Genomic DNA, 16,924 nt, shown 5'->3' with positions numbered 1-16,924 from the left:
AACGAACGCGTGAATATATTATCAAGAAAAGTATGCTGATATCCAGTTGACTTCTGACATAAGTTTAATCTTGAAATTTCTATTTTGCAAATGTCGCGATATAAACAATTCTCTTGATAAATTGATCTTTATTAGTTAGAAAACATATTATAATCGTATTAATATTTTTTATAGACAGATTATTTAATTTAACATAAACATATGAAATATCATTGTTAAAGTTATTATTAGTTATGCAATTATAATATAGTTTACTCTATTACACGATTAATATGATTTGTAACGGAAGAATTAATGAAAAGGACAAAACAAGGGATAGACTGGTTGAACATCTGGGCTTGAAAAATAAATCATTAAAATATGTAATTAACTGAGCTTGTTATAATTTTATCAATGTATTTATTCGCAATAATAAAAAAATCGATTATAATTGTACGGAATAATGACATACCTACCACCATTATCGCGTATTTATTCTTCAAGTTTCGATAAAAGCTTGACCTATGCTTAATCATTTGTATGAACTTTTTGTTAATTATGACCTCGCATCTTTTATGGATCCGGTTTTTTCTCAATCTGCTAATGAACTACAAGTATGTATGTATGTATGTATGTATGTATGTATGTTTTAAATCGTCTTCTGATTTATTATTTAATAGGATTAGTGTAGAGGTAAAAAAAAAAAATAATATTTTCACGAAATTTAAGGTGTCAATTATAAGTGAAACATTTTATTTAAAACATTGTGATGTTCTGTATAAGAAGTTAACGAAGATAAATATTTTATGTACTTTTAGCGATGAACTCTGCAGTCTTTTTCTTGAATTCTCTTTTGTGTATTTTTTTGATAAAACATTCAAACAAGTTTAAGAATGTTTTAACCGGTAGTATTCAATTCTTCAAGTTGCTTATGGAAGATAACAACATCCTTGAAGAACAAATTAGGTAAATTAAAGTTGTATGCTTTAACTGGTTTGTCCAGTGGATAACCCATCGGACGTCCATCCGTGGTGTAAGTTCCCCAGATTGATGATTCAACTTGGTGTGTTTTGGTTTCATCATAAGGAGAGATATGTACAAAGAGTTTGAATGGCATGCCTTCTTTCTTGCCCTTAGGTAGCATTAGACGATCTGGGAATCCATAAGGTTTCGTGGTGTAGGTATAAGTTTCTGCTCCTTCGATGGCCTTAAGCATTTTCTTGTAGAGAACATCACTAGGAACATCATCAGGGACAACGTAGGACGATTCATGACTGTTGCGTTCAATCTTGTTGGTACCAACTTTAACTGTAATTCAAATAAAAATTAATTGATATTTTGTTTACTTTAAGAAATGAAATTAAAGATCGAACGATAATTAATATACTTACGATCGACTACCCATTGGTCTAATTGAATAAAGTTCATGTAATTTTCGCTGATGTCTAATTCTTGACCATGTACATTATATTTGGGTCCAAGGAATACACGTACTACACCTTTTACTCTAGTATCGCTGTTTACGACAGTAATATGGTAAGTGAAAGGCTTATGATTGAGACGATATTGACGTGCCTTGATCAGCATGGATTGAGCGTCTTTATGATTTTTTACCGCAGCAGCATTGCTGAGTAAAGATTCGAAATGGTCAAAGAACGTCATCAATTTGTCCACAGCAACAGATTCAACTTTAACACCAGGGAAAGCGAGTTCTTCATTTGTATAACTAGGCATGTTCTTTTTGTAACTAAAACAAACAATTATCTCATTAATACTATGTTATATATAAAATGATTATTTTTATTATATATCGTATTATTTAAATACGAACTTTAAGTAGTAATTGACGATGTTCTTGTACATGCTGTAGAAGACGGGATCTCTTGTACTTGAACTGTAGACTTCTAATGCACTAGGTCCAACTTGGTATTTAGAAGCTGGTTCCAAGCTGAATCCAAAGATTTTTCTATTAAGCCAGTCATAATGTCCGTAGTATTTTGGATTTATTGTATCAGCGTTTCCTTGAATGATGTTTCCAAGAATATTAGAACCTTCCTTAGTATAGATATTGACACGTTGACCGTTAACATCTTCGACATAGCCAGAATCAATGGCATTGGCAATACGGGTTTCAATCTGTTGAGCTTTCTAGAAATTTGAAAGTTTAATTGTGTAAGTGAAATAATTAGGTTAATTTGTTACTTTATAAAGTAATGATATTCTCACGTACCTGTACATATTGATGCTTGTTAAGTGGTACCATAGCATAATTTTCACGCTGAGGGTATGGGAGTCCATTGCTAAAGTGCATTGTTGGGTAGTATCCAGTAGGAATTGGTTTGTAGTAATCAACGTATTCAACTTCACCCATGTCATTTGACAATCTTTCCAAATAGTAACGGGCCAGTAATTGTTTGTGCCCTTGTAAGTACATTTCACCTCGAACGTTAGTAGGTAATTTGTATTGAACACTGTTCATCCAGGAAGGGAAATCGTGATTAACCATGAAATAGTATTGTCCAAGACCAACATCTTCGGTGAAATAGCTCAATTTTTGTTCTGATTCATCATTTCTTTGAAGGTACCAACCAGTGTAGTTAACGGGAATCATGTAATATTCAGTACCACCTGCAGTTTTCTTGACGGTTGTTTCACCTACTCCAAGATGGTATACCTTTTGTAAGACATCTGAGTTGTAGTATAAGTGTGGCATAACTTCGTACACAGGTGGAACACGCATGTATTTGGTGTCGTCACGATGGAGAACAGCAACGGTAAGAGCGTAAACGTACATTTGCTCGTTCATATTGAATCGTCCCCATACTGCAGTGTTATAGAAGGTTTCAAAATCTTTAGCAGTATATAAAAGGTTGAAGAAGCTAACAGCTTCCTCTTGAAGTTGAGGATACATGGCGGAGAAGACTCTTCCTCGTGGTAGCATTCCATGATTCCAACGTTGAAGGAATTCTTCTACTACAGTCTTTAAAAAAGCAAATAAAAAAATCAGTTAACGATGTTAACAGACAGCTAAGGAAATAATATTTCTTTCAAATAATTTTATAAATAGTAATAAAATTGTTCTTCATTGTTAAATATTTCAAAGATAGAATTACCTTGTCAGTGTAGGAGTCAACGTGGTCTGCAATGCTGTACGAGCGAGCCGTTTGATAGAGTTCCGGGTGATAATTCGTTGGTTGATCAACGTGCCAAAATAGCTCGTAGACATTTTTTTGTTTTATTAGATACGCTTTGTCAGCGGTATGAACTTGGTAAGCGCTTGTTAAGCAAAACGCTCCCAAGAATAATAGTGCTACCTTCATTTTCTTATCACCTTTCCCTCTTACCCTATTGAAATTTCTTTTCCAAAGCCGTAAGTACGATCCGTTCGTGATTCCTTGTCGAAGATGAAACGTAATCCACTATTGCTAATTGTCTCTTATATACCCTAAATTATGTTTAATATCAGTTTTGACCTGTTGACAACCCCCTGACTTTGGATTAAGACAAAATACATGAGCAGATGATTAGGTGATATTTATTAATAAATAATCTCTATAGTTATATAAAATAAACAATTTTTTTTATTTGTGGATCACCAATATTAAAGAAAGAAAAAATAGGAATATGTTGAGTTAAATAGAAGTATAATCTTAATTACCCTTTGACATACAATATAACCGAGACCTCCCGATATACCGATTATCTCATTAATTCGTTTCTTGTGAAATATTCCAGAAAGTGTATCAAAATCCAAGTTGATTTTATCGATTTGTACGTTAAGAGAGGGAATATTATATTTTATAAAAGTAAAAAACAAATTTAAGAAAAATATTCCATTATTAAAAATATAGAATAATTATGTTTCTATTATAAATCTATTATTATTATAAATATAGGTATAGTCAAGAATGATCTTACAATACTTTAAATGAAGTATAATATGATGATGTATTTATTTAAATTAATAGCATAATGAATTGAAAATTAAAAAAACAATATTCATAAAAGTATATTATATTTATATTAAAAAGTAAAATATAAAAAGAATGAAGAAAATATAACATCGAATCTCTAATTTGATATGCTATCTTGATGCATTTGTAAGCATACTATTATATAAGTACATTAATAACATAATTAACTTTATATTTTTCCTTATCTTTCTTATTTTATTTTTATTTCTTTTTTTTTTTTTATATTTTTTCTCTGACATATTATCTTATAATGTTTACTGCTATCTTTAAAAAAAAAAACTGTTTAAATGAGACGTAAGTTAATTCTAATTAATCTCTCTTTAGAATTTTAAAATCAAAAGTTATTATTTTTTAATCAGAAAACAGTTGCAATAATAATATAAATTTTGGTTTAAATCTAAACGTAAAATAATTAAATAAAATAATAAATATATTGCTAAAAGTGTTATAATTTTCATGTACATATAAATTTATTACTTTTAATTTTATAAACTTATAAGAGCACATATAATAATATTATATATAAATGCATTTATAGTAAAAAGTATACAACACTAGAGTTTGTTGAAAAGTTTTGAATTTATTCTTGTTTAAAAATTTTGAAACTATGTCGAGAAATAAAAATGTGTTTCCATGTTAGATATAAAATTTTTCAACCCGCTCATGTATTATACTACATCGTGTGTGTGTGTGTGTGTGTGTGTATAACTCTTATATAATATTAGTTGAATATAAAAATTAATGAAATATTATATAAATGATTCGCTGAGAGAAATTATCTCGTAATATTTATACATTATTAATTACACTCGTTTTTTATATGGTAAAATTAAATGTTAATTAATTCAATTTTATTTTCTCTGTTAAAATAAACATTTCTAGGAGATAATAATAATAATATTATAGAATCAATTCGGATCATTTTAAAATGCATGCTCAGTAAAAACGTAATCTAATATCTATATATATATATATAATATAATTTATATTATAGAATCAATTCTGATAATTTTAAAATGCATGCTCATTATAAAAACGTTAAAATGCTAATATTTAATAATAAGATAATTAATAGACGTTTAAATATTGATAATAATATAATTAATAAAGTGTTTACATCTATATTATTATTACTATTATTTATTTAATAAATCAAGTTATTTCTTCTAAAACAGAGGTAACCAATTTCATGACATATATATATATATATGATCGACTATTTTTCGAAAAAATGTGTCATTATCTATCTGCTAAAATCTTGACATTTGACACATTCAAAAAGGAACCATGACCTTCTGTTTTTAATAATAAGTTGAATTTGTTTGTTGAAATTTTGTTTTCGACTATGATCGACTTACTTTAGTAGCAATTCTTCTTTTAAATTTTATATCTATAAAACATATTTTTAATAATGTATTAATAAGGAGAAAAATCATATAGAATGTATATAATAAAATGACAATTTAGGAATATTTAATTTATTTAACATTTATTTTCAGAATTTGTCTATAAACTAACAGTCGCATGGTGGTACGAAATAGTAACCATTGATTTAATTGTCATTAAGTCTTAATAGTGTGAGAACTTTTCAGCATCCTTCGTGTTGTAGATGTAAACGTCCTTGAAGTACATGTTGGGAGTAAAGAATTTGTATGTGTACATTGGTCTGTCAAGAGGGAAGCCGCATGGTTTGCCATCGTAGTAGAGTTTGCCGAAGATCGGTAGTTCGATTTTCACTACTTTCGATTCGTCGTATGGAGTCAGGTAGAAGAACAATTTGAATTTCATACCCTCGGGTGTACCCTTGGGAAGAGTTAGGCGTTCAGGGAATGCATAGAGTTTTTCGTAATAAGTAAATGGTTCGCCACCACTGGCAGCCTTTTGAAGTTTCTTGTAGAATGAATCGCTGGACATCATGTCTGGCATCGTGTAAACAGATTCACTGCTCTTACGTTCAATATTGTTCATACCAGGTTTAACTGCAAAAAGAAGTAGTAAAGAGAAACGATTATTGTTTGTTGAAACATTGTTGTTGTGTTCACATAAACGTTTGCTGAAATATTAATTATTTTTACTTACGCGTTACAATGAATTGATCCAGTTCTACGAAGTATTTATAGTATTTGCGAAGGTAACTTAAATCTTCACCCATGCTATCGAATGCGGGTCCAAGGAAGATCTTAACCATTGCTTTAGTATCTTTGTCAGAATTTACGCCTAAATGATATGTAAATGGTTTGTAATTGAGGCAATAACGACGAGCCTTGATGCGCAGGGATAATCCTTCTTTGAAGCTATCAAAGAAGACGGCATTATTGATTGTTGCATCGCAGTAGTCAAAGTAGGTCCAGAGTTTGTCCATGTTGACGGATTCGATCTTGACACCAGGGAAGTTGAGTTCGTTTTGAGAGTAGACTGGTAGATTTTCTTTGTATCTGAAGATACACATATATTAAATTAGATTATAAATTCTAACACGATTGGGATGCATCTATTTGTTATGCTCACCTGTATACAAAGTTGCTGATTTTGTTAAAGAGACGATAGAAAGCAGGATCTCTCATGTTAGTACTGTAGAGTTGCATAGCACTTGGTACGAACTTGTTTTTGTTCGCATAGTCGAAGTCGTATCCAAAAACATTTCTTACCAACGATTCATACATTCCGTAGTAACGTGAGTTACAGGTATCGGAGTTACCTTCGATCAGATTACCGAGAATGTTCAAACCTTCAGGTGTGTAGATGTTCACGAACTTGCCACTGTGGTCCATAACTAGTCCGGAATCAATGGCGTTTATAATACGATATTCCAGAATATCAATGTCCTATAAAGGAATTGAAATAAAAATAAGTATATCCATTATTGTTGTAACACTACTTTTCCTATTGCATTCCACTGACCTTTAAGTAATAGTTTTTGTAATAAGGTATGTTATAGTAACTCTTGCGTTGAGGCATTACAACACCATTACGGAACATTATGGAAGAATAGAATCCTGGATAGAATGCTTTCTGGAAGTTAAAATCTTCGATCTCACCCAAGCCATTTGACAAACGTTCCAAATAATAACGAGCGATCAGTTGCTGATGGATATACAGGTAGAAAATACCACGGAATTCCTGAGGAATGTTATATTCCTTGCTGTTCAACCAGAATGGGAAAATTTGACGGAAGTAGTAATAATAGCTGTTCAAGCCAAAATCTTCCATGAAATAATCTAATTTATAATCTTCATCGTAGTAGGATCTGTCAGTGTAATTATTGTAGATTATGTAAGTGTCAGTGTGATCCGTATTACCAGTAGGAGTTAAACCTATAAATAGACAAATAATGAAGAAATAAAAGAGATTTTTTAAACGAACAATAATTGAAAAAGAATTATTCGATGTTCGTACCGTGTGTCATTTTAATGCGGTGTGCTTCCTGGATAACACTAGAGTCGAAGAAATAGCTAGGATTGGATTCATAGGGTGGCATGGGATATATGTATTTGCAGTCGGGCCTATAGAAAATGGCAACATAGAAAGCATACGAGAAAACTTCGGGATTCAAATTAAGACGTGCCCATGCAGCGGTTTTGTAGAAGGTTTGGAAATCTTTAGCGTAGTAGAAAAGTTTAAACAATAGGATCATTTCGTTACGTTGCTCTTCGTGGAATGGGGAAAAAACAGCATCACGGCTAAGCATGCCATGTTTGTAATAATATACAAACTCTTTGACGATATTCTGCAAATCAAAATGATCATATTATAAGATGAAAATGTTGAAATAATAAATGTAAAATAAAATCAATTAAAGAAATGTTTGATACATCCAATTGATCTTAGGTTTTTAGTGTTCATGTAAAAATGAAATATGATGGATTATATTACCTTGTCTGTGTACATGTCCACGTTGTTCTCGATTTCATAGTTGCGTCCAACATTGTAAAATTCAGTATCGGTCAGTACGTTTTGTTGCACGTAGAACAGCAATTCATAGATCTTCTTTTGCTTGTGAATGAAATCCATGTCAGCAGTGTGACTTTTAATACTGACGGCATTTGACAGACATAATGCCGCCAAGACTAGGAAGAGCACTTCCTTCAGCAACATCTTTCTATAATTTCTAGCCTTTTGACTAAGATCTTTACCCCAACTGTGTTAGGGAGAACGATGCTTCATCAGTATACGAGACCTCGCTTTTATACCGGTGGTTTTTCGTTGTAATCATTGTAACCTGTGACCTGAAATGTTCATCGTTCGTCAAGATGATTGAATCAATCGTTTTATGGCTAAACAACATTACAAAAACAAATCATACATGTTTTTCAGTTGAAAAGTACTTTATTGTGATATTTAAAATGTCCATTTAATTGAAATGATGTGTCGTAAATAGTTTGACGAAATAAATATATTTTCTCTTTATACGATAAATATTTGTTATGATTGAAATATTTTCGGAAATCTTTAGATAAATATCGTAATTTTTGTTTTCTTACTTCACATATTAATTTTTTATAAATTTCATTATATTATATTTATATAGTAAAGTCTCATATATATCAAGAATTGCATTATTCTTATGTATCATTTCGTTAACTAGAAAAATCTAAAGAAATTTGTTATAGATAAAGTTGTTAGAATGAATCCAATACATTATAAATAAAAAACGATTACAAAAAAAAAAAGAAAAAAAAAACAGAAAAATTCCAAACTGGAAAAATTCCATTTCTCTTAAAGTCATCGCTATAATATTATCTCATTGCTAATAAATTTACTAGAATTAAGTAGATTATTCTAAAATGTCAATTACGGAGAAAAAAAAGACTATTTCGAATTTCGAGTATTGAATTCTTTTCTCTTGTTCACTTTTTCAATTCTTCCTTTTTACAGATGTTATTTTTATCTCTGTTACATGCTCGATAAATTATTTGTCATCATCAAAATTTCATGAAATGAATTTTAATATTTTCTTTATAATCATTTTATATTTAGTTGAAGATAGTTTTTCGTGTCTCTGGTGTCTCTAAAATTAATATTTTCTTTTTTCAAATATGCAAAATTATTATATGTTCAAAAAAAAAAAAAAACAAATTTGATAATATTAATTAATTATGCAATATTTTTTTCTGGCCTTGATATTATACAAATACGAATAATCATCGATTATCTTTTTTAAATTGTACGTACATGTGCCTGTTTACATCTTTTGCAAAAAATATAGATTATGTCATAATCTTTTATTTATCATTAATCGTTATAATTATATGAAAAGAAAACGAAAAGGGAGAGAAAAAAAATGGATGGAGTGGGAACTATCTACACCTCATTAACCCTCATTTAAATTATAATGAGTGATTAAATTGACACTTCATAACTTGATTTATTGCACATTTATCATTTCACAAGATTATTAATAATAAGAAAAATAAGATATGGAAAAATTATTTGTTAGAATATGTATGGATACATTCTCGTACATTTTTAATTCAAACAATATTCTATTTCTTCTTTTTCTTCGAACAATTTTCTTTGTCTTCGAAATTTTTGAGAAATTATCGTCTCATTTTGTAAATTAGGATATTCTACGAATAAAATAAAAGTAAAATTATCGTTAAATATTATTTTATTGTAAGAATGTACAAAAATTTGTATTTGCAAATTTTTGAATAATACATAAAGATTCGTAAAATCGAAAACAATGTTACCTTTTTGAAAATATTTTTCATTATCTCGCAAATAATCACCATCATAATTGGGAAAAGTTATTTTATGCATTTGAATAATATTTCGTGTTATTTCTTCGCGATCTTGTTTGGATAGAGGAATTGTACATACGTAATTACTGACATAAAGAAAAATACGAAGCCATGAGTCCTACAAAAAATAATTATTACAATTTATATATAAATAAAAATATCCATATTTTTATGTCATCTTTTTTCAAATATACTTTTAATGAAAAGTTAACATCAAACAAATATGATGTTATTTTTTTATCAATAATTTTATGTTAACGTAATAAATTATCACTAATTAAAATATAAATATATATATAAAATCGAAATCAAATATTACGCACGTTAAAAATATTTACTAATATATTTAATTGTTTTTCCAAATCTATTATCATTTGATATATTTTAGATTTGTCATTAGCTTGAGTTTCTGTATTAGAGGTTACAATATATTGATTCTTCCCATTATCATCTTTTTTGAAGTTATTTATATCTTCACGAATGTTGCTTCGTAATTTACCAATTTTTTGTTTTAATGTAATCAGAAGATTAGCAAACTTAGTCATTACATAATGAAAACTTTTCATAGTAGTTATATTATCCATATTGTATTTTATTCATTATAAATTCGAATACAAATGATTCTTTCAATACCGAATGCTACATAATATTGAACGATGTTAAATAAAATGTTATTGAAAACTATATTGAACAACAGAATATGTTTCAACGATTTATTTTGTTTTATTTGAACTAAACAACTGACTCTTTTTCAATTCAAATACAGTTGCATTGCAAGTGCATATCCAAGATTAATATAATATAATAATAATAATAATTTAATAATACGATATAAAAGTAATAGATTTTTTTAAATATTCATCTAAGAAGTAAAAATCGTGCAATCAGTTTGTTAATTAAAGTTCAAAAATTATTGTCGTTTTTATCTTATTTTTCACACGTTAACAAAATTTGGGTTAACGTAAAAATAAATAAAAACAACAACAACAACAAAAAAAAAGGAAAAAACAGAAATGATAAATAAATGTTTCTTTATTATGTATATACACCTTCCTTATGCTTACCATATATTTAACAGATATAGTAATATAAAAAAAGTATGAATAAGTCATTTCTGATTAAGAACTACATTAAATAAATGTAGCTGTCATCTTATATCAGTCTTTACAATAAGTCTACTCATAAATATTATGAATAATTCTTTGGCATAATCCCTCAGCAGATTGCACGATCACTTTTTAAAATATATTTCAGAGTTAAATCTAGAGATGTCAAAGGATTGAAAATGCAATCCACTTAAAGGTTTTATCCAACAGATTTTGTATTTGCTATTTACACTTCTCAGGAACTCGATTCTAGAAATAAATTTTATATAAAAATCTGTACTAATAGCATTGTACTTTTAACATTTATAACAAACAATCGTACAGAGATGGCAAACAAAATTCAACTGCTCATATCATCTTCCTCTTTAAATATAATACTTTTATCATTTTCATTTTGTTCTTCTTGATCCGAAATTCCTTCCCAATTCTCATCCGATTCGCTTTCTAAATCAACATCTTCTACGGCAGGACCTTCATCAGATGAATCTATATAAACACAAATTGATTTTAAACATTAAGATAATATAAATATAAGATAATATTAATCATAAATTCTTACCAGCATCTTGATAGACAAGTAAAGTATCATCCATCATGGTGTCTTGTTCTTCTTTACATCCGGATATTTGTCCTGTCACAAGTGAAACTCGTCCTCGTAATTTGGATATTTCAGTTAATAACATTAACTTCGCATCAATCAAGCATAAGATAGGACTAAGTGATTCTCCGATATCTGGATGCGATATAAGATGTGCTGCATGTGTTGTCACCAATGTATTTAACCACATGGTAGCTATTTTACTCCTAGAAAAAAAAAACATTATTTTATGAATAATTACAATACTTAATAATTAACAACATTATTAATTACAAAAAAAAATATATATATATATATATCTTACGGATAAGTTTTGCCTTGTAACATAGTACATAATTCTTTCAGCAAAGGTGTTATTGCCTGGACGGGCAATCTGGCAATAGTATTTCTAATTGTTCTTTCATTTTTCGTATATAATACATTATTTAGAATGGTCCTATCCTTACTGTTTAGTCCTTGCATTAGTAACTGTATCATATTAGTTCCTTTCAAAGGTATCTTACCTGTAGAATTAGTTTCAACATTAAAACTAAGATTTTCTAATCTATCTTTTAAAGGTAATTGTGAACCCGCCGAACTAGTCCTATTTCTTTTAGTCGTTGTATTTGTTGCTCCTAAAAGTAACAATAACATTTAATTAGCTGACAGGAAATATAATGAAATTTTAATAAACAAAAATTATATATTACCAACCAGGAACAAGATATTCAACATTATCCTCCGTAATGACAGCTTTTACTTTTGTAATTAATTCTTCTTTCCTTTCTTTTGTCTTTTTTATTTCAGAACGTATTAAATATTGTATTTTATCCGAATAATCTGGCGTTATTTTTTCAAATGTTAAATTTATGTAAGAACCATACGCTAATAATAACTTTCCATTTTCTATCAATTTTGCCATAAAAATAGGAATCAACTGTACAGCATCTTTTTGATTTCCATCAGAAGCAACTGCAATTGTTAGCGTTGGCTTCAGTGGCTTGGAACGTCCATTTGGTTGATATTTAAAAACATGTGCTTGTCCTGATCTAGTAATGGCTAATACCATCATCTGAGAATCCTCTTCAGTCACGTGTACAGAAACAGACATGGCTTCATCTTGCATAGTTAATGAAGCAGCAGAACACTTATCATTCTTCGTCTAATCAAATTGAAAATAGTATCATTAAAAATCGATGTGACATTTTCTATTTAGTTAAAAATACAAATGATAATCATATGTTGTATAATAAATATACCTCATCAAGTGACCATATACTAAGATATCTATCGTCGCTGGCACCACTAATTAAATAACTGGTATCTTGATTCACTGTTATTGCATTTAAAGAAGTAACTTGTCCAGCATGTCCAGTAAAAGTCCGAATAACTTGCTTCGTAGATAAATTCCACCATTTGATTATTCTTTCAGCAGAAATTATGGATTTTCCGTCTTGCGTTACTTCTAAGGCTGTAACTTTTGCCTTACCAGATTTCCACTTAGATTTAATACCATTTTCTTTCATATTCCATTCAATTATATAATGATCATCTGCAGCTGTGAATAAACCATTATTTGCAGACCAAGTCAATGCTGTTACACACGAAGAATGGCCATTTTCTAATTGACCACAAACAGCAGCAGCTGCAACATCATATAAAGTGATCATTCCATTTACAGATCCCATAACAATAATTCCTTTTTGTTCCACCTCTTCCATAATCCCCTTCTTCCTGCGTTTCTTCCATGGTGATGGCTAGAATAATATTAAAATATTAATGAATAATAATATAATTATAATATATTTTGATGCAATAAAATACTATTTTTAATATTTAAATTATATCAATGAACAAATATGTACTTCAATAAATATTCACATTAGATCTACTATAACCTAAATTCATTTTATTATAAAAATCTATTAAAGTTTTATAATTAAGAAATAATTGAAATGTTATACATAATTGTAAGATGAATAAATTAATAGTAACTAATAATAGAACAAAAAAGCGACAATTAAAAATTAATATTTACATTGATATAATTGAGAATAGACAAATAATAAAAAAAAAAAAACACATGGCATACCGTTACATTTATTACCTGAATATTTACAGAAATCCAGCATAATACACTGCATGGCGAATTAAGATGTAGATTAGGTATATATTCTTGCTTGAGTCTATTCGTTGCTGTCTCCCAAATTTTTAATTTTCCATCAATTCCACAATGAGCGAAAAATTGTCCATCGTGAGAAAACGCGGTACAAGCGGTGATGTTCGCCATTATTGTATCTTCTGATTCTATATATATTTGTAATAGTTCTAAAGTATAACTGTAAATAAGTTTAATTTCAAATATCAGTGTGTGCATATTAATTTCATTAGAAATATCCTGATAATAATATTTACCTCTGTTAAGTCAAATATTTATTCCACTTTAAAAATTTAGATAGTACAACTCGTGTTGGCAAAGGCTGTTGAAAAAAAGAATTTGATAAAGTCGAAGTATAAAGCCACATGGGCTAACAACCCATGGCATTATGTAGAAAAGATAGGTTATAGTTGTTATGATGAAAAGCTTAAATTGATAGTTTCTAAAAGTGCCGGTAGGAGCGCTCAAATCGTTTTTAGTAACTGCATAACTTGTCCAGATTTGTGCAGACACTTACTTTTACTACTTATTAAAAAAAGCTAAGGAAAGAGAAGGACGTTTTATTACAATACATATATACGTGTTAACTTAAAATCATTATTTTGATTAAATGAAATGACCAAATCTTTTATTTAAACAATATTTATTATTTCTTTGTAATTATTATAGTTATAATAATCTTATTAAATATGTTTATTCATGATTTTATCTGTTTAATATGATATCCTTATATTCTTATTTTTATTAACCGATTTACCTTCTTGATGTCAAATACTCATTGTAGTTGTTTTAATAGAATTGATTAGAATTTCTTGATATTTTTAATATTTATATATCTTCTAATTAATATGTATTTGGAATATTATTTTAATGAGAAAGTTGTTTGAGACACACCCTATAAATGGTAAGATTGTTTTTTCTCTCTTTTAATACCTGTCCTTAATTTTTATTTTTTTTAATTTTTTTTTTTAGAGTTTATTTATATAATATCCTGACAAACTGGTTTATTATTATTTTACAGTGCACTGTGAGAGAGATCGTTTAAGGAGAAGCCTTAAATATTAAAATATATCATTGATATCACTTATAAGTGAAATATATTCAATATAATATGAAAATGGTTTGTAGATTTGTTATATTTTGGTTATATATACATATATACATTTATATATTTCTATATTAATGTAATTTTATATATATATATATATTTTTTTTCTAGCCGATTTTGACACACGATGTTCAACTACCACCTGTTCTCCCAGAATTACTATTAGACAAACATGCTAAGTATCTCATGAAATTTGGAGACAGTAAAGATGAATATGTAAGTATTATTTACATTTAGTTCTTAGTATTTAGGATTTTCCATATGTTAACATATGTCTACATTTATATCTACAATATATATACAGTTTAAAGATAAATAGCTACAGCGACTCTAAAATTTTCATTTGAAAATTGTAAACATTCATTTTTGACAATGAATTTTAATTTAGGATGAAATTAATTAAACTTCTAATGTGTTAATTTTTAGTATTACTGTATGACGGAACATTTAAGAATGTCTGGATTGTATTGGGGCCTTACCGCATTAGATTTAATGGGAAAACTTGATGAAACCAAGAAAGAGGAAATTTTAGAATTTATCAAACAATGTCAAAGCGATAGCGGTGGGATTTCTCCTAGTGTACATCATGATCCACATATACTTTACACACTAAGTGCAGTCCAAATATTATGCCTTTATGATGCATTAGATGTAATTGATACAGAAAAAGTTGTTAAATATGTTAAAGAAAGGCAACAACCGGATGGTAGTTTTACCGGTGATATTTGGGGTGAAATAGATACTAGATTTTCTTTCTGTGCAGTTACTACTTTAACACTGTTGGTAAGAAATATTTCAATGTATATATTAACAGATGTTCAAATTGAAAAAAAAAAAGATCTTTTTTTCTTTTTTTTTTTTCAATATATTGATATGTAAAACATATAACTTTGAATTTTAGAATCGTTTAGATGCTATAGATGTGGACAAGGCAGTAGAATTTGTAATGAAATGTATGAACTTTGATGGTGGATTTGGTTCTAAACCTGGTTCTGAAAGTCATGCTGGTTTAATTTATTGCTGTGTAGGATTATTATCAATTACGGGTAATTCATATTATAATATTATAAATAATATATACATAGAATTTTGTTATATATATATATATAAGTTTCTTTTTTATATTTAGGACATTTACACTTAGTAGATGCAGATCGTTTAGGTTGGTGGTTGTGTGAAAGACAACTTCCATCGGGTGGTCTCAATGGTAGACCAGAAAAATTACCAGATGTATGTTATTCTTGGTGGGTTCTTTCAACGCTTACAATTTTAAATCGTCTTCATTGGATAGATAAAAAACGTTTAGTGAGTAATTTTTCATCATATAAATAATATCATTAATTAAAAGAAAATATTCAACAAATATTTCTTTACATTTTTTTTATACAACAGATAAGTTTTATTTTGTCGTGTCAAGATACCGAAATTGGAGGCTTTGGCGATAGACCTGGTGATGTTTCTGATCCTTTTCATACTTTATTCGGACTTGCTGCGTTATCGTTACTCCATACTGATTATCCATTGAAAGAAGTTAATCCAACTTTTTGTTTACCACAATATGTAGTAGATCGTTTAGGTTTGAAACCAGCACGAATGGAAACATGATTTAATACATATATATATATATATACACACACACACACACATGAACGATTTAAAAAATGAATTTACTTTATAAAAAGTTTAAGAATATATTTACATTATATATCACAATTTAAAAGGTGAAAGATTTTTTTTTCTGGGTAAATCATTATTATTTTTTTTTTTATATATGGTTTTTGTTTCTATGTTTTATATGGTTTTCCTTTATGTTTGTTGTATTTATTATACAAAATATTTTAGGTAAGGGAAAATGACATTAAATTATTATTAACAGAAACATTACAAATCAAAATAAAATTGATAATTGTATTTGTCTCTTATATTATTAATAACTTTATTGCAATAATAAACATTTTTTTTTTTTTTAGAAAAAATGATTGTAAAAGAAATTATTTAATATCTAGAAAAATGTAAATGATATTTCATTCCAATCAAGAATTCCAGTCAAGAAATTATTCAATTTCCCATTGCTTTACGTTATCCTGCTTCACATAAAGTTATTTTGTTGGAGAGTCTCACAGATGTCCTTACTCGTCTATTATTTAATCTTAATATCTACAGAATGTAATTTTAACAAATAAATTGTTAATTCTACTGGATTCGTAAAAGATGCATTTTGTTTACACTTGAGAGATAAATTAAACAAATTCATGAATAAAATGAATAAATCAATATATTT

The 16,924-nt window shown here is 28.2% G+C and overlaps 4 protein-coding genes across 6 annotated transcripts; 1 reads left to right on the top strand and 3 right to left on the bottom strand.

Moving 5' to 3' along the window:
• Nucleotides 1–702: 702 nt before the first annotated feature.
• Nucleotides 703–3,372, bottom strand: HEX70b (hexamerin 70b). Its single transcript, XM_015322458.2, has 5 exons — nt 3,093–3,372; nt 2,210–2,959; nt 1,811–2,127; nt 1,371–1,726; nt 703–1,287 (listed from the first exon to the last, which is right to left on the bottom strand). The coding sequence occupies exons 1-5, from the start codon at nt 3,297–3,299 to the stop codon at nt 878–880; spliced, it is 2,040 nt and encodes a 679-aa protein (XP_015177944.2). The 5' UTR covers nt 3,300–3,372; the 3' UTR covers nt 703–877.
• A 2,043-nt stretch (nt 3,373–5,415) lies between these two features.
• Hex70c (hexamerin 70c) lies at nt 5,416–8,099 on the bottom strand. Its single transcript, XM_015322459.2, has 6 exons — nt 7,827–8,099; nt 7,350–7,680; nt 6,855–7,267; nt 6,462–6,778; nt 6,033–6,388; nt 5,416–5,932 (listed from the first exon to the last, which is right to left on the bottom strand). The coding sequence occupies exons 1-6, from the start codon at nt 8,046–8,048 to the stop codon at nt 5,523–5,525; spliced, it is 2,049 nt and encodes a 682-aa protein (XP_015177945.2). The 5' UTR covers nt 8,049–8,099; the 3' UTR covers nt 5,416–5,522.
• A 2,609-nt stretch (nt 8,100–10,708) lies between these two features.
• Nucleotides 10,709–13,948, bottom strand: LOC107067190 (WD repeat-containing protein 43). 3 transcript variants are annotated; one of them, XM_015322463.2, is made up of 8 exons: nt 13,793–13,948; nt 13,485–13,716; nt 12,637–13,134; nt 12,092–12,539; nt 11,703–12,012; nt 11,360–11,604; nt 11,123–11,286; nt 10,709–11,049 (listed from the first exon to the last, which is right to left on the bottom strand). In XM_015322463.2, exons 2-7 carry the CDS (start codon nt 13,665–13,667, stop codon nt 11,141–11,143), a joined length of 1,830 nt encoding a protein of 609 aa, XP_015177949.1. In that variant the 5' UTR covers nt 13,668–13,716; nt 13,793–13,948; the 3' UTR covers nt 10,709–11,049; nt 11,123–11,140. The 3 variants fall into 3 exon arrangements, with proteins under 3 accessions (XP_015177949.1, XP_015177946.1, XP_015177947.1); XM_015322460.2 differs by having other exon boundaries at nt 10,709–11,286; XM_015322461.2 differs by having other exon boundaries at nt 10,709–11,286; nt 13,485–13,684; nt 13,793–13,932.
• A 141-nt stretch (nt 13,949–14,089) lies between these two features.
• betaggt-II (geranylgeranyl transferase type-2 subunit beta) lies at nt 14,090–16,844 on the top strand. The gene is made up of 7 exons (XM_015322464.2): nt 14,090–14,439; nt 14,557–14,655; nt 14,755–14,859; nt 15,070–15,426; nt 15,545–15,689; nt 15,773–15,948; nt 16,036–16,844. The coding sequence occupies exons 2-7, from the start codon at nt 14,647–14,649 to the stop codon at nt 16,246–16,248; spliced, it is 1,005 nt and encodes a 334-aa protein (XP_015177950.2). The 5' UTR covers nt 14,090–14,439; nt 14,557–14,646; the 3' UTR covers nt 16,249–16,844.
• Nucleotides 16,845–16,924: the final 80 nt, after the last annotated feature.

Source organism: Polistes dominula, unplaced genomic scaffold, assembly GCF_049000335.1.
Source record: "Polistes dominula isolate Pdom_NZ unplaced genomic scaffold, Pdom_raw_medaka contig_16, whole genome shotgun sequence".
Classification (NCBI taxonomy): Eukaryota; Metazoa; Arthropoda; class Insecta; order Hymenoptera; family Vespidae; genus Polistes; species Polistes dominula.
Note: the sequence above shows the minus strand (reverse complement) of the source record. Positions and strands in the feature narration are given on the sequence as shown.

Excerpts from the sequence above, each read along its gene's own strand:
- HEX70b (XM_015322458.2), bottom strand. The coding sequence starts at position 3,299 with ATGAAGGTAGCACTATTATTCTTGGGAGCGTTTTGCTTAACAAGCGCT. Across the intron at positions 2,960-3,092 it reads TTGACTCCTACACTGACAAG|ACTGTAGTAGAAGAATTCCT; the intron begins GTAATTCTATCT and ends GCTTTTTTAAAG. Across the intron at positions 2,128-2,209 it reads ACAAGCATCAATATGTACAG|AAAGCTCAACAGATTGAAAC; the intron begins GTACGTGAGAAT and ends TCAAATTTCTAG.
- Hex70c (XM_015322459.2), bottom strand. The coding sequence starts at position 8,048 with ATGTTGCTGAAGGAAGTGCTCTTCCTAGTCTTGGCGGCATTATGTCTG. Across the intron at positions 6,779-6,854 it reads ACAAAAACTATTACTTAAAG|GACATTGATATTCTGGAATA; the intron begins GTCAGTGGAATG and ends ATTCCTTTATAG. Across the intron at positions 5,933-6,032 it reads GGATCAATTCATTGTAACGC|TTAAACCTGGTATGAACAAT; the intron begins GTAAGTAAAAAT and ends TTCTTTTTGCAG.
- LOC107067190 (XM_015322460.2), bottom strand. The coding sequence starts at position 13,667 with ATGGCGAACATCACCGCTTGTACCGCGTTTTCTCACGATGGACAATTT. Across the intron at positions 12,540-12,636 it reads GTATATGGTCACTTGATGAG|ACGAAGAATGATAAGTGTTC; the intron begins GTATATTTATTA and ends CAATTTGATTAG. Across the intron at positions 11,287-11,359 it reads ACTTGTCTATCAAGATGCTG|ATTCATCTGATGAAGGTCCT; the intron begins GTAAGAATTTAT and ends GTGTTTATATAG.
- betaggt-II (XM_015322464.2), top strand. Across the intron at positions 14,860-15,069 it reads GAGACAGTAAAGATGAATAT|TATTACTGTATGACGGAACA; the intron begins GTAAGTATTATT and ends GTTAATTTTTAG. Across the intron at positions 15,690-15,772 it reads AGGATTATTATCAATTACGG|GACATTTACACTTAGTAGAT; the intron begins GTAATTCATATT and ends TTTTATATTTAG.